The sequence below is a fragment of the Balaenoptera ricei genome, chromosome 14 (assembly GCF_028023285.1).
Source record: "Balaenoptera ricei isolate mBalRic1 chromosome 14, mBalRic1.hap2, whole genome shotgun sequence".
NCBI classification, from domain to species: Eukaryota; Metazoa; Chordata; class Mammalia; order Artiodactyla; family Balaenopteridae; genus Balaenoptera; species Balaenoptera ricei.
Window position 1 is genome coordinate 66,435,389 of NC_082652.1, and position 16,495 is coordinate 66,451,883.

Below are 16,495 nucleotides of genomic sequence, written 5' to 3' on the forward strand. Positions count from 1 at the left end.
CCGATCCAAATTTTCCCTGTTATCTGCTCATCAATTTGTCATTATTGAACATCCACTATGTGCCAGGCATCACATTAGGAGAACACAGAGGTGACTGAAATATGAGGCCTGCCTAGAGGAGCTCATGGGTGAGGAACAGGGGGAATGTAAACCAATACTTTCATTTGAATATGAGGCCCATGTAACAAGGGCCATAATGAAAATGTACAAAATAGTATAGGTAACAGAAGAGGGAATACCACTGTAAGCACCCAGTTGGCTACACTTTCCTCACAAGCCCTCCTTGAAAACTCCAGCTCACTTTTTCTCCTCCCTGTTCAAATTCCCAGACCAGGAATAATCCATGTGCCATTTCCCCTTCACTGACCCACTGCAAATATTGTCAGATTTGGCCTTTTCCATAAATCTTGAAAGAAACCTAAGGATGACCCTCAACCCAGTGTTCCTGGCAGCCCCAAAGCAGAGGAAATCATTCTGCTTTAAAACTTGACACTTTAATAAATTTTTACCATATACACCAATCACAGTACCAAGACTGAATTATAAATTCCTTGAGAAGAACCACATTGTTAGATCCAGAGGGAATCTTACAAAACACCTAATATAACCCCTCCATTTTATAGAGGAGGAAACTGACAATGAGAAAGGTCTTGATTTATATCACCACTGGCTTCTGAGGAAGCCTCGATTTGAAGACTTAGCTACTCACCTTCCATCCCAGTCTCTACTTCCCTTATAGGTCTCGGCTTCCACCCCATTCTGTTGGGTACATGTTATGGGTTGAATTGTGTCCGCCCACAAGGCCCCAAATATACTCAAGTCCTAAACCCCAGTATCTCAGAATATGACTTTATTTGGAAATTGGGTTATTGTAGATATAATTAGTTGAGGTTACACTGAATTAGGATGGACCCTTAACCCAATATGAAGATGACAGGAAGACACAGGAGAAGAATGCCATGTGACGACAGAAGAAGAGATTGGAGTTAGAGGCTGCAAACCAAGGAACACCAAGTATTGCCAGCAAAACTAGAAGCTAAGAAAATGACATAGAACAGGGACTTCCCTGGTGGCACAGTGGTTAAGACTCCACGCTCACAATGCAGGGGGCCCAGGTTCCATCCCTGGTCAGGGAACTAGATCCCACATGCATGCTGCAATCAAGAGTTCGCATGTCACAACTAAGGAGCCCGCGTGCTGCAACTAAAGGATCCCGTCTGCTGCAACTAAGGAGCCCACGTGCCGCAACTAAGGAGCTGGTGAGCTGCAACTCAGGAGGCTGCCTGCTGCAACTAAGACCCGGCACAACCAAATAAATAAATAAATAAATATTTTTTTTAAAAAAACAACAAAAAAAACATAGAACAGACTCTCTCCTAAAGCCTTCATGAGAGCATGATCCTGCAGATCTTGATTTTGGACTTCTGGCCTTGAGAACTATGAGAGAATAAATTTCTGTTGTCTTAAGCCACCCAGTTTGTGGCAATTTGCTACGGCAGCCCTAGGAAACTCATATAGCACATAATGGTTTGGCTATAACTTGACCACAAGGTGATAATGTCTAAGGGAATCAGTCACTCCTACCTGGCAATCTGTCATTCTTAAGCCCATCCTGACAGACAGCTGACCCACAATGAGGATCCCAGAAGGAGAGCTGTAACCAGGATAGGTTGACTTCTACCTAAAAAAGAACAATGGGAGTACAGGAGCTTGTGGAAAGAGCCCAGAGTCCCAAAGCACTGGGGCTGGGGATCCCCCAGTCCATAGTTATAATTTCAGACCTAAAGGGGTCCCACAGGCACACTTCCCTCCTCCCTACTCAGGATCATGTTGCAACACACAGTTAAGAGGGCTGATCTGACCACCAAGTTCCTGGAGAAGCCTCCTTTCAAAGAATATACCTAGTGTTCTAAGGAGACCACTAAATAAAGTAGAAAAACCGTTAGACATGGGATTAATAGAAGTCCTGGCTCTACTACTTACTGCTTTCATAATCTTGGACAAGTCATATAAACTCCCACTGAACCTCAGTTTTCTCATCTGTAAAATGGAGCTGATGATATATTCTCTACATAACTTCTAGGCTTAATATAACAATATTAGTAATGGGTACCATTTACCCACCACTTATTGTGTACCAGGTACCGTACTCAGTATACTGAAGTGATTAACAGCACAGATTCCAGAGGTCAACTTTCCTAGGTTTGAAACCAGATCTATCCCTGATTACCTGTCTGATTTTAGGTAAGTTATATAACTTGTCTGAACCTCAGTTTCTTCACTTGTAAAATAAGGATAAAACTTGCCATACAGGGTTATTTTGAGAATTAAATGAGATAATATATGCAAATTAGATGTTAGCTTATATCTAGCAAGCCTTCAGTAAATGGCAGCTATTAACATAATCTCATTTAGTCACACTTGGCCACCCTCTGGGTGGCCAAAATTATCCTCATTTTTATATTTATCTCCTGCTCATACCAGGAGCTCAGTATGTAATGCCTGGCCTCACCTAGGGTTCTAGGGGCAGGAGAGTCCATGGGCTTGGGCTACCAGTGATAAGATAGGATCATTTTAATTGTTAACCAGTGGATGATCTCAGGCTGGAGCGCTACGTAGAATGCTTCTTTTAAAGAAAAAAAAAAAAAGGAAAAGGAGGAAGAGAAGGAAATTTGACCTGGACTTTGAAGGATGGGGAGGATTCACCTAGGAGTCGCAGAAAAAGGAGCACATTCCAGGTGGGGAAATAATGGAGTAAAGATGTGGAGGCAGAGACATCCGAAGCACGCTCATTAATAAACCTGTCCGCCTGGACAGGTAGAGTGGGTACGATGAGTGAGAATACGAAACAGAGAGAAAAGGGAGGGAGAGAAACCTCCATGCTGGGAGCAAGCCCTGCCTCCTGGAAAGTCACCTGCTCTTCTGCCCACAGTTGATGAGTCATCAACACAGAGTCTGTGTGAGATGCCATGTCTCTGGAGCTGTTCTAGATTCTTTTTAGGTTCCCGTGGTAAATTACTTATCCAATCTCATTTTAAAAGCTACATTTTCAAAAAAAAAAAAAATCTAAAAAAAAATAAATAAAAGCTACATTTTCATGCAAAGAAAATGGAAATAATAATACCTTATGTAGTTGGTGTGTGTCAAAGGAGACTATTTCAAAGGGACGTGTAAACCTCAACATTACTGTAATAAAGATCAATAAAGATAATAAATATCGTGAGACAAAGCTCCCAGCACGGCACACACCAAGTGCTCAATATGTGGCTGCTACTGCGTAGCCGTTCAGAGGTTGGCTGTGGTTGTCATCATCTATGTCGTCACTGATAGATGGTAAACTAGGCAAATTCACAGTTTACTGATAGGTTGTTTGTTACTCTGTTTTGTTATTTACTTGCTGTGTTATAGTAAGTCATCCAGGACTTACTGGGGACTGGTCAGCTACAGAGCACACGCTGAGACACAGCCCCCGGATCAGCAATGCAGATGCAAAAAAGGCAGCATTCCTGCCCGCTCCAGAGCAGCATGTCACACTACTCCTTGCACCGTATGATTGTTCTGTCCATCCTCAAACGAGTGTAGATGGACTTACTGCAACCCATCTGGTACAACCAAGGAAAAGGATACTTCCTAGTTTCCATAATGGGGTAAAACATGGCATGGAAGGGCACAGTCCTAGTTCCATCTGGAGAGAGTGGGGGAGGGAGGACCCTGGGAAATGCAGTATCTCTCCCTTCCCCTTGCTGCCCCCGGCAGGTTGAGCTGCCAGAAATTCCAGAGGTCCACGGTGAGACTTCAACACTTTGGGGGTGTGGCGGGAGGCGGGGGGGTCCTAAAACTACCACATTAGCCACATATCATAAAAATGTTATAAATGTATGTGATGACACTTCAGGAACAAAATAATAAATACTACCTGGCAGACTGCTGTTATCTTCACCCCTGTGTTTGTGTGTGTTTTTCCTCTAGTCCATAATGAACGCCAAATATGCCAGGGTTCCACACGAAATTTATGGCAGCTCAGTAAAATAATGCTCAAGACCTGAGGAGGCCGTTTCGGCATTGTCGGACTACGGCCGAGACTGAGTCCCAGGTCCCAGGTCCCCCCGCACCTATGAGAGCAGAAAGAAAGCCTGGAGCCCTGAACCTGAAGAGGACTGCACTTCCTCTCATGAGCTAACCCGGAACAAAACACATGCCCTCAGTGGAGCAGCCTCCTTCTGGCAAGCACACTACCATGAAAGGAGGCCCAAAGCCAGGCAGGCCACTTGCTCAGGGGCCTCAAGTCCCCACACCCAGGGCAGACGTATCTGACACTCTGACCTGATGCCAGCAGATTCTTCCCCAAAATCATAGAACACGGGACTGGTTTCTTTTGCTACGAAGCTCCTGCAGAAAAATGACCGTATACCAGAAATGCAGTACAAATATTTAATAATTTTTAATTTGCATATATTTTCTCCTCTTACCTATATATTTCTGTGAAACATTTAAAAAGTGAGATCTTAGCTTTTGAGTTCTGTTTGGACTTGTGATTTTCAAACTGTGGGTCATGACCCATTTGTAAACCATAAATTAATTCAATGGGTTATGACCAGCAGTTTTTTTTTTTTTTTAACATCTTTATTGGAGTATAATTGCTTTACAATGGTATGTTAGTTTCTGTTGTATAACAAAGTGAATCAGCTATATGTATACATATATCCCCATAACTCTTCCCTCTTGCATCTCCCTCCCACCCTCCCTATCCCACCCCTCTAGGTGGTCACAAAGCACTGAGCTGATCTCCCTGTGCTATGCGGCTGCTTCCCACTAGCTATCTATTTTACATTTGGTAGTGTATATATGTCCATGCCACTCTCTCACTTCGTCCCAGCTTACCCTTCCCCCTCCCTGTGTCCTCAAGTCCATTCTCTATGTCTGCGTCTTTATTAGTGTCCTGCCCCTATGTTCTTCAGAACTTTTTTTTTTTTTTTTTAGATTCCATATATATGTGCTAGCATACGGTATCTGTTTTTCTCTTTCTGACTTACTTCACTCTGTATGACAGACTCTAGGTCCATCCACCTCACTACAAATAACTCAATTTCGTTTCTTTTTATGGCTGAGTAATATTCCATTGTATATATGTGCCACATCTTCTTTATCCATTCATCTGTCGATGCACATTTAGGTTGCTTCCATGTGCTGGCTATTGTAAATAGAGCTGCAATGAACATTGTGGTACATGACACTTTTTGACCTATGGTTTTCTCAGGGTATATGCCCAGTAGTGGGATTGCTGGGTCATATGGTAGTTCTATTTTTAGTTTTTTAAGGAACTTTCATACTGTTCTCCACAGTGGCTGTATCAATTTACATTCCCACCAACAGTGCAAGAGGGTTCCCTTTTCTCCACACCTTCTCCAGCATTTATTGTTTCTAGATTTTTTGATGATGGCCATTCTGATTGGTGTGAGATGATATCTCATTGTAGTTTTGATTTGCATTTCTCTAATGATTAATGGTGTTGAGCATTCTTTCATGTGTTTGTTGGCAATCTGTATATCTTCTTTGGAGAAATGTCTATTTAGGTCTTCTGCCCACTTTTGGATTGGGTTGTTTGTTTTTTTGATATTGAGCTGCATGAGCTGTTTGTAAATTTTGGAGATTAATCCTTTGTCAGTTGTTTCATTTGCAAATATTTTCTCCCATTCTGAGGGCTGTCTTTTTGTCTTGTTTATGTTTTCATTTGTTGTGCAAAAGCTTTTAAGTTTCATTAGGTCCCATTTGTTTATTTTTGTTTTTATTTCCATTTCTCTAGGAGCTGGGTCAAAAAGGATCTTGCTGGGGCTTCCCTGGTGGCGCAGTGGTTGAGAATCTGCCTGCCAATGCAGGGGACATGGGTTCGAGCCCTGGTCTGGGAGGATCTCACATGCCGCAGAGCAACTAGGCCCGTGAGCCACAATTACTGAGCCTGCGCGTCTGGAGCCTGTGCTCCGCAACAGGAGAGGCTGCGATAGTGAGAGGCCCGCACACCGTGATGAAGAGTGGCCCCCGCTTGCCATAACTGGAGAAAGCCCTCGCACAGAAATGAAGACCCAACACAGCTATAAATAAATAAATAAATTTATTAAAAAAAAAAAATAGGATCTTGCTGTGATTCATGTCATAGAGTGTTCTGCCTATGTTTTCCTCTAAGAATTTTATAGTGTCCGGCCTTACATTTAGGTCTTTAATCCATTTTGAGTTTATTTTTGCGTATGGTGTTAGGGAGTGTTCTAATTTCATTCTTCTACATGTAGCTGTCCAGTTTTCCCAGCACCACTTATTGAAGAGGCTGTCTTTTCTCCATTGTATATTCTTGCCTCCTTTATCAAAAATAAGGTGACCATATGTGCGTGGGTATATCTTTGGGCTTTCTATCCTGTTCCATTGATCTATATTTCTGTTTTTGTACCAGTACCATATTGTCTTGATTACTGTAGCTTTGTAGTATAGTCTGAAGTCAGGGAGCCTGATTCCTCCAGCTCTGTGTTTCTTTCTCAAGACTGCTTTGGCTATTCGGGGTCTTTTGTGTTTCCATACAAATTGTGAAATTTTTTGTTCTAGGTCTGTGAAAAGTGCCACTGGTAGTTTGATAGGGATTGCACTGAATCTGTAGATTGCTTTGGGTAGTATAGTCATTTTCACAATGTTGATTCTTCCAATCCAAGAACATGGTATATCTCTCCATCTGTTTGTATAATCTTTAATTTCTTTCATCAGTGTCTTACTGTTTTCTGCATACATGACCAGCAGTTTTTAATTAAATAGAATTGAGTAAAATAATAGGGTAGTAATGTTTTATTAAACTTTTGTTTTATGCATGTGTGTACTGGGTGGCAGTGTAAAATATATTTTGTACTGAGGGTTACATTCAAAAAAATGTAGACACCACTGATATATACCACCATCCCTATTGTGTCAGGGGAACCTTGGATTGTTCTGTCTGGGCTGCAGAAGCTTTGGCCATTAGCCAACACCTCCTTCATGGATGTATGGCAAAGCTATATCATTCCCAGGAGAAAATTTATAAAAGCCCCAAGTGGAGGAGAAACACATAAAGCAAGGGATGTTCTGCAATTTCTATGTCCTATACAGTGGGGAAACTCTTGTGTGCTTGCTCCTTTGTCAGAGACAATTGAAGAAAGGAAGAAGCTCACCTCCAGTGTTTGTCAAGAGAAAGGAAAGTTGTAACTTGGTGTCACCACTGTCAACCAGCTTGGGTAGAAGAGGGAGGCTGGTCCCTCAAAGGAGGCACAGCGACCAGTTCCATGGGGCCTGACAGTGGACAGACCTCTCTGTGTCCACCCCCTCCTGAGACTCACAGCGTGGCAGTGCTCAGCTGCCCTGGACCTTTGAAACAGTTCAAGGGGAGAGGCCTCACCATCTGAGAGCGGGCAACCAGTGTGAGTTTTATGTTACCCTAATGTTCTCTTGAGTAGAAAATAAAGAGATTTGATCAAAAGCACTTTGCTGTCTGTATCTCCAACTAACAACTCTCTCACTCACTGCCTTACAAACAGAACCGGTTCATCAGTTTGGGTCCTGGCAACAACGCAGATCTTTGGACAAAAATCTCCACAAAGCACTCCTTCATCCAGGGTCACCGGGAAATGGAGGCTTCCAGATGAATAAGATTTTCCATAAAACTAACTTACCCCATTAAGTATAGAATTTGTTTTAATCTTAAAGGAAAGGAAGGGAAGAGAAGGGGAGGGGAGGGAGTCCTCTAAAGCATGCCAGATTCCCCCAGGCCACCAAGCCCACCACCCTGCGGAGCACCACGACTGGCCCCTGCATCTTTCCCACCACCGCAGCTCAGTGGTCTCTGAGCCAGGCTCTGCCTCCCTGTCACTGCACAGGCCCTGCTTGCTGCCCTCCCATAGACACCTGGGTGTTCCTCCACTGACCAAAGCCATCTCTTCCTCGAGTTAAGGGACGCTTCAAGATCTCCTCCTCCATGACGCTGCCCCTCTGTTTTTGCCAGTCGTCCCAAGCTCCCCTCTCCCGTGAGGTCTTTCAGTATCATACGTATCACAAAACTTAGTATTTTATTATATTTTGTTTGCTGTTTCATTCATAAATCTTATCTCTTGAATGGCTTCCTAAGAGCTTTAGGACAAAGATATCATTTACTTCTTGGGGATCGTTCCATAACTTTACAGCAAAGGGTTTTGTGGACCATTAAAAACAAACAAAACCAGTAAACTGTCCTTGTCTGTGTGGGAGTGTTTTGTCCACCCTCTGTCTTCAGAGAGAAACAACATGTACCTTTCTTTTAAAAAGTCTTCAAACTCTTTGCAGTTCTTGCGGCCATTGTTCAGATGCTGGATGATGGTCTCATAGCCAGTGCTGCTGAGGATGTCTGAACTCTGGTGAGAAAAACAACACTGTGTGAGATGGGGAGCGCGGTGACGGCAGCCCCGAGGCCTGAAGCGTGGACAGGGCAGGACACGGGGAAGCTGGCTATGGGGAGTTGCTGAAACACTTACCTCCAAGGCACATGTGACCAAAAAGGACAAAATAGAAGAAGTTCAGAGTGCATGTAACTGTGGAAGAGTTTTTAAAATTATGAAACTATAGGGCCACGAAACAGGAAGGAAGTGACAGAGGACTGAGAGGCACATGGACGAGGGAGCTGGCTGGGATTGGGGCCCCTCCCTGGGTCCCCACATGCCCTGATCAGGCCAGGCAGGGAGGATGGGAGGATGTCTGAGCCCCCTTCCGTCCTTCTGCTGAGTGACCCTCTATCCCACGGGGGGAAACTCAGTTACACCACAGGTCCATTTTAACCAGGGATACACAGTGTTCACTGTGTCCTCACACCTGTCACAGAGCTTGACCCTGACATCTCTTCCCAAAGCCAAGAAGCCTGGTGTGAGGGTCGAGGGCACTGTTGAGCCAGGCCCCAGGAGACGGAGAGGGAGGCCAGCTTCCCACTGTAGCGGGAAGCTGAGCCCAGCAGCCAGCAGGCCCCGGATGGGCTGGCCCCACTTTGGGGGAAAGGAATTTTTTAAAATTTTAAGCTAGCCATTTATTCCTATTTTATTCTACTACGTGCTCTGGAGTTGGAGGAAGCTGCCTGAGTCTCCCAAAGCAGTAGTCCCGGATGCAGTATATTTTAAAAATCAAAGTCCCCTCAGCTCCCCAAACCAACAAATCAGGAGCTTTAATGAAAATCCCTAAAGTGTCCCCTAATGTGGCTGGTTCCCTGGTTTCTACCCCCCAAGTGCATATAATAGGTGGTCTGATCCAGACTCCAGTCCCTTAGGGAGGTTGGTTAGGCTGCCACTGGGTGTGCCCTGGGGAGCTTTGAACTGACCCAGCCCCAGCCTAGCCTCCCTACCCTCCATCTGCTGAGGAAGGTGCTTCTCTGCCATTGGGTGGGGGTGGGACCCCCTGAAGATACCTCTCTGCCCAGCCCTGGACACTAGAGAAGCAGAATTTCTCTCTTCCATTTGCTGCCACTCCTCATGGCCTGGCTGAGCAGACAGGGGTCCCAAAGAGACCCAGCAGGACCAAGGCCTGAGGCTGATTTCAACCTCAGAAACTTAACTGGCCATAACTCACACTGCATTTTAAAAAGTGGATTATTGTAAGTATAATAAATTTTATACATGGGCATACAAATAAATCTTAGTTAGAAATACATTTAATTCTATGGGTTCTGGCTACTGTTTGAGCATAGATTTTGGCCTTGGGAAGCCTAAAGAAATAGCCTCCACCAAAGCTTCATTTCTCCACCCACCCCCTCCACACACACTCTTCTGTCTCAGCGGGGTAGGCTTCTAACTGCCCCCTGAAATGCAGTGCTCAGTGGCAACTCTAAGACGATGTTTACATTATCCCCTCCTGAATCCAAATTCAGCCCCTCCACCCCCAAGGTTTCTGGAAGCCTTCCCTGAGTAGCCCTAATGCTCCCTCTTCTGGGCTCTCAGACTGCCCAGCTTTTGAATTTGCTGTTTGCTACCCACCTTGTGAGTAGCCTTGTTGGCCCAACACTACTGCAAGTGCCTGCAGCTTCTTCCAAGTCTCAGACCAGTCCTGCACACACACACACACACACACACACACACACACACCCCAAAAATTTAGCTTAAGATTATGCAAACCAAAGGTCTACAGTAAAATTCTGTGGGATGAAAATGTCTATTGTGTTCCCAGCCAGATGCATTAGAAGAGAACGATGAAAACAAAGGCTCCTGAGTGAATGAGGGAATGAATGGGTACAAAAGGTCAATGTCAATATTGGTTTGTAGACAGAAGTGCTTTGGTCTTCCCAGAGAAGTACACTTAGGTTCTCTGTTTTATGATATTCATTTGGAAAAGGTGGTTTCCTTTTTCTTAATTAAGGGTGTGGACACTCTTTGAACTGGGCAGGGAGGGTGGAGCTAGAACAAGATTTCCTGGAAACAAACCAAATCACCAGGCCTCCTGGCCACCAGCCTTAAAAAACCACAACTGCTGCTTCAGAGGAGTGACTGGACTCCAGAGGCAACCAAGAAAAAAAATCTCCAAGAGAAAACAAAGAGTGCCTAAGTCCAAGTGCAAAGAGGCAGGGGATTTGGCCTGGAAACTCCTTCCCATGCTACTCAGAAAGCACTGCTGAGAAGCTCTGACTGGCAGATGCAGAATAAGAGGGCCAAGCAGGAAAGAAAACTGCATGAGCACCAAGATGGCACAGCAGATTTGCCATCAAAAATGAGTATGGCAAACCCATAACTCCACATCCTGCTTCACAGTAGCCCTGACTTCTGTCCCCTAGTTTTCCCATGCTAGTCTCTCCCCATCCTCCAAATGGGCAGTGTACATTTATACCTCAGGACCATTGCACATGATTTTCCCACAGTGGGAATGGCATTTCCTCCATCTTCACTTAAATCCCACCTCTGTTTCAGGGCCAATTCAAATCCCAAGTCCTCTCTGAAATCCTCCTCAAATAATTTGTCCTACAGTCTCCTCTTCCTCTTCAGAGTACCTGGAGTGTTTAATGACGTCTCCTCTCATTTGGCTTTTATTATATATTATTTTGTGCCATTAGTTAATATCTTTTAAAAATTAGCTAAAGCGTATCTGGATTATACCCAACCTTTATCATCCACAATAGCTCCTACATTAATGGTGCTTAAGAAATGTCTGTTAATTGTATGCCAACTACAGACAAGGTACTAAAAAGTTTACAGAGTCAGCATACGATGGAGTTCTTGTAATCAAAGAGACTATCGTTCATTTTGGGAGTCAGTAAAAGATACACACATAAAACAAATGTGTATGCATAAAAAAAATGAGAGACTAAAACAGAGTATAAAACTATACAGAGAAAATATATAATGAATGAGGTGGAAAAGAGAAAATAGGCTAGAGTCATCAGAAAAGAGAAGACATAAGATTTAAATTGAGTCTTTTAAAGTGACTGGGATTCACACAAGAAATCAGAAGACATTTCAAACCAATTGACAGTGAAGAAAACAACACATCAAAATTTATGAGATGCAGAAAAACAGTGCTTTTTCTACAGGGAATTTTCCTCTAGGGAAAATCTTCCTATAGGGAAATTTGTAGCTCCAAATGCTAATATTAGAAAAGAAAAAAACGTTTTAAAATTAACGACCTAAGCTTTCACTTTATGGAACTACGAAAAGAAGAACAAATTTAAATATGCAGTAACTAGAAGAAAGGAAATAAAAATAGGAGGACACAATGAAATACAATAGAAATGGCCAAACAGGGACTTCCCTGGTGTTCCAGTGGCTAAGGCTCCATGCTCCCAATGCAGGGGGCCCGGATTCGATCCCTGGTCAGGGAACTAGATCCCACATGCCGCAACTAAGAGTTCGCATGCCACAACTAAAGATTCCACATGCCACAACTAAAGATTCGCATGCCACAACTAAAGATTCCACATGCCACAACTAAAGATCCCACATGCTGCAACAAAGATCCCGTGTGCCACAACCAAGACCCAGCACAGCCAAATAAATAAAAATAAATTAATTTTTTTTAAAAAGATAAATGGACAAACAATAAAGAAAATTAATGAAACCAAAAGTTAGTCCCTTGAAAAGCTTAATAAAATTGGAAAACCTATAGCTGGGTTGATCAAAAAACAAGAGAGACAGAAAGAAAAAACACAAATTATCAATGTCCTCAATCTGACAAAGGACATCTACAGAAACCTAGAGCTAACAACTTAATGGTGAAAAGACTGAATACTTTCCTCCTAACAAGGAGGAAATAAAGCAAGAAAAAGATAAAGAACATACTTGTTGGAAAGGAAATAGTAAAACTGCCTTTATTTTCAGACAACATGATTGTGTTCACAGAAATTTACCCCCCAGAATGACTAGAACTAATAAATTTAACAGCATTGCAGGGCACAAAGTCAATACACAGAAATCAATTACATTTCTATATACCAGTAGCAAAAAAAAATTAAACATCATTTAAATGGCATTAAGGATATAAAATATTCAGGAATAAATGCTTAAAAGGTTATACAATACAAGATTTCTTCACTGAAAATTACAATGTTTTGCTGAAAGAAATGAAAATAAAGGTAGACCATGTTTGTGGATTGAAAGAGTAAATATTGTTAAAACATCAATTTTCTCCAAATTGATCTACAGATTCAACACAATCCCATCAAAATCCCAAAAGTCTTTTCTGTAGAAATTTGCCAGTTAGCCTAAAATTTATATGGAATTAAAGGACCTAGAACAAACAGTTCTTTTAAAAGAAGAAAGAGCTGGAGAATTCATACCACCTGACTTCAAAACTTGCAGGGAAGTTATAGTAATCAAAACAGTACAGTACTGATCTGAGGACAGACAAGTAGATCAACGGAACAGAATACAACCTAGGAATAGACTCACATGTCCATTGACTTTCCAAAAGGTGCCAAAGCCATTCAGTGGGAGAAATGACAGTTTTTTCCACAAGTGGTCCTGGGACAACTGCATAAAGCTGGGGAGAGAAGAGTCTTTGCTCACTGCCCCCACTGCTCCCACTGCACACAATGCACACACAATTAATGTGAGATGGGTCACTGACTCAGATGCAAAACCAAAATATAAAGTTTTGGTTTATCAGTATAGGCAAATACCTTTGAGGCCCTGAGGCAGGAAAAGATATCCTAGAGAGGACACAAAAAATACGAACTGCTAAAGAAAAAACTGAAAAACTGGACTTCATCAAAATTAAAAACCTCTGCTCATCAAAGGAGATTATTAAGAAAATTAAATGGCAAGCCACATGCTGGGAGAAGATATTCACAATACATATGTCTGTCAAAGGACTTGTAACCAGAACATATAAATAACTTCAAATTAATAAAAATATAAGCAACCCAATAAAAACTGGGCATAATACTTGAACTTCATAAACACTTCATAAAAGACATTCCTTTGGCCAAAAAACTCATGAAAAGTCGCTTAACATGACAGGGAAATTCAAACTAAGTCACAGTGATATCTACTTCATGCCCACTAGAACAGCTGAAATTAAAAAGTCAACATTGAATGTAGGCAAGGATGTTGAACTAGCAGAACTCTCATTCTGGGAGTGTGAAAATGGTACAATCATTTTGAAAAAATGGGAATTTCTCAAAAAGCTAAACATGCACATATCATATGACCCAAAGTTCTACTCCAAAGCATTTACCCAAGTGAAAGAAAAACATATGTCCACAAAAAGACCTCTACAAGAAGGTTCATAGGCCTTTTATTCACAATAGCCCCAAACTGGAAACAACCCAATGCCTAACAATCGATGGATGATAAACAATGTGTGGTATATTCATACAATGGAATACTACTCAGCAATAAAAAGGAAAGAACTACTGACAGTGAAACAACATGGATGAATCTCAAAAACATTATGTTAATGAAAGGTGCTAGATGCAAAAAGTATTTACTGTATGATCCCGTTTATATGAAGTTCTAGGACAGGAAAGCAGTTCTAGGGCTTACTTCTATGGTAAAAGAAGTAAGAACAGTGATTGTCTGAGTCAGGGGAGAAATTGAGGGGGTACTGGGAAGAGCCATGAGGGAACTTCCTGGAATGATAGAAACACATCCAATCAAGATCTTTCCATAGAGGTGTGAGTTGTACAGGAATACGCAGTTTTCAAAACTCGATCTGTGCACTTCATCTTATGTAAATTACACCTCAAAAAATTAAAAGCCAAAAAAAAATTGATTAGGAGTCAGAAGAATAATGGAAGGGAGGCAGTCACTAGAAGGAACAGAGGAAGATAAGCCTTGAAAATGGATCTGGTCTTGGAGTCCTGGGTGAGGCAGGGAGATGAAAAAGAAGGAGGGGCAGATCCAAGCACCCAGCAACCTCCCAAAGACCCAGAATGTAAGGTTTAATAATGCTCAAATTATAAAGAGGTAAATAGTATTCAAGTTTTAATCAGTGGATTAGTATTTTAATCATAAAGCCACTTAAGGGACTTCCCTGGTGGTCCAGTGGTTAAGAATCTGCCTTCCAATGCAGGGGACACGGGTTCAATCCCTGGTCAGGGAACTAAGATCCCACATGCCACAGGGCAACTAAGCCCATGTGCCGCAACTACTGAGCCTGCACACCACAACTACTGAGCCTACGCGCTCTGGAGACTGCATGCCACAGCTAGAGAGAAGCCTGCACGCTGCAACGAAGATCCTGGGTGCCACAACTAAGACCCAATGCAGCCAAATAAATAAATTAATTTTAAAAAAATAAATAAAGCCACTTAAATTTCTTTAAGACAAAAATTTTGCCAGGTCCAGCAATGAGCACATGTGTGCCACATCCAGGAGATGTGTGAGCCAAAGAATAATAAAAACAGTCTTGCTGTGATGCTTGCTGTGATGACCAGGTGGGGTTGTGGGTTCAGAGAAGGAAATCTCCGTGGGCTGCCTGGTGGAGGATAACTCCACTGCCGCCAGCTCCCCCAACCCACCCCTAACACTCAGGTCTGGTCTCCCTCAATCCAGGCACATGTACTCCTTCTTCCTGCCCAGCCCTGAGGCTCATGTTGCAGGGGCCTCTGAGAACTTGTTTCCAGAGACCTTTTCTACCATGTGGCCACTAGGCAGAAGGGGAAGGCAGAGGGGAAGCAAAAGATACCTGCAGCTTCCAAAGCCACCATCAGAATTACAGGTGCTACCACCAGAGCATCCCCACATCCAGTTCTGTGCTGCACCTCACGTCCATCCTATCATGGCATCTGCTACACGGTTTCAGTTTCTCTAGATGTGGGCTCCAAGGACCACCTGTGCCAGAATCATCCAAGCAGCTTGGTAAACAGGCAGTCCCCCAGGTCTCACCCCAGGCCTGCTGATTCTGAACCCTGGGTGGGGGAGTCTCCACTTTTTACACTCTTCCAAGGACTGTAATGCCGTTAGAGAACTGCTGCCATAGAAATTACAAAAGACGATAGAACAATCCTGGCTCCTGCCTTGAGGAAAGCAGGATACTTGCACGTGAAACTAGAGAACACAGCAGAATGGGGCAGGAAAGAATGACTGTTAGTAAATGCAAAGGAGAAGAGGCCAGGGAAGACTCTCCATGGTTTGCATTTCATTTTATAACCTCCAATTTTGAGTAAAAAATGCAAATCGGCATTGGTGCCCTTTGGAAGCCCAGAGAGCCCCCTTAGAATGGGGAGAAGGCACTGACTTTGCATTACACACAAAGGTTGAGTTTGTTTGAAGACTGGCCATGGGATGTGTTAATGTACTGTACTTTGCATTAAAGGACCACAGTATGCTCCACATAAACACAGTGAGACAGGAGCTATTTCCACGTTTACAGCTGGAGAAAATAAGACACAACGAAAAGAAGTTCTCCTTATCACTTCCTCCAACCACAATGAAAGATCTGAACTCTCAACCAACAATATTATTCAAATCTCCATTATTTATTAAAAACTATATGGCAACAGAAGACTTGGGATAAAGACCGAGGACTTCATTTTACCTCCCTCTGTTCTCAACCTTGATCTTTCTTTCCTATCTCTTTTACTGGAAGAGATAAAACCAAATGGATCAAACTCACCTTATCTGCAAATATGTATTGATTATTGTTAATTAATATTAATAATTTGGGCTAATATACAGTGAATGTTTGCTGTGTTCCAAATAGCATACCAAGTATTTTGCATGGGACATTTTGCTTAATTCTTATAACAATCCTATGACATAAGTATAATTATTATCTTCATTTTACAGGACAAGAAACTGTGGCTCTGTACTCTGAAACAACTCGACCACACAGCTTCTCTTGTTTGAGGATAAGAACCAAATCTAACTTTTTGCCAGTTAGCCTACTTCCCTACAGTTCTAAATGGGACATACACAGGCTTTAACACCACACTTGGGTTTGAGTCCTGGTTCTACCACACACAAGCTACGTGACTTGGAGCTAAGTAGCTCAATCCCTCCTTACTAGACTATAAAATGGGGATATTGGAAGGACCAAATGAGAT

General features: G+C 42.6%; 1 protein-coding gene across 1 annotated transcript in view; it reads right to left on the reverse strand.

Annotated features, from left to right (window-relative positions):
- PSTPIP2 (proline-serine-threonine phosphatase interacting protein 2) overlaps positions 1-16,495 on the reverse strand; it is an 84,805-nt gene that overhangs the window by 28,885 nt on the left and 39,425 nt on the right. The window contains exon 2 of the mRNA XM_059894680.1: positions 8,296-8,396. Coding sequence (XP_059750663.1) covers positions 8,296-8,396 — 101 coding nt within the window. The remainder of the gene's footprint in view (positions 1-8,295; positions 8,397-16,495) is intronic.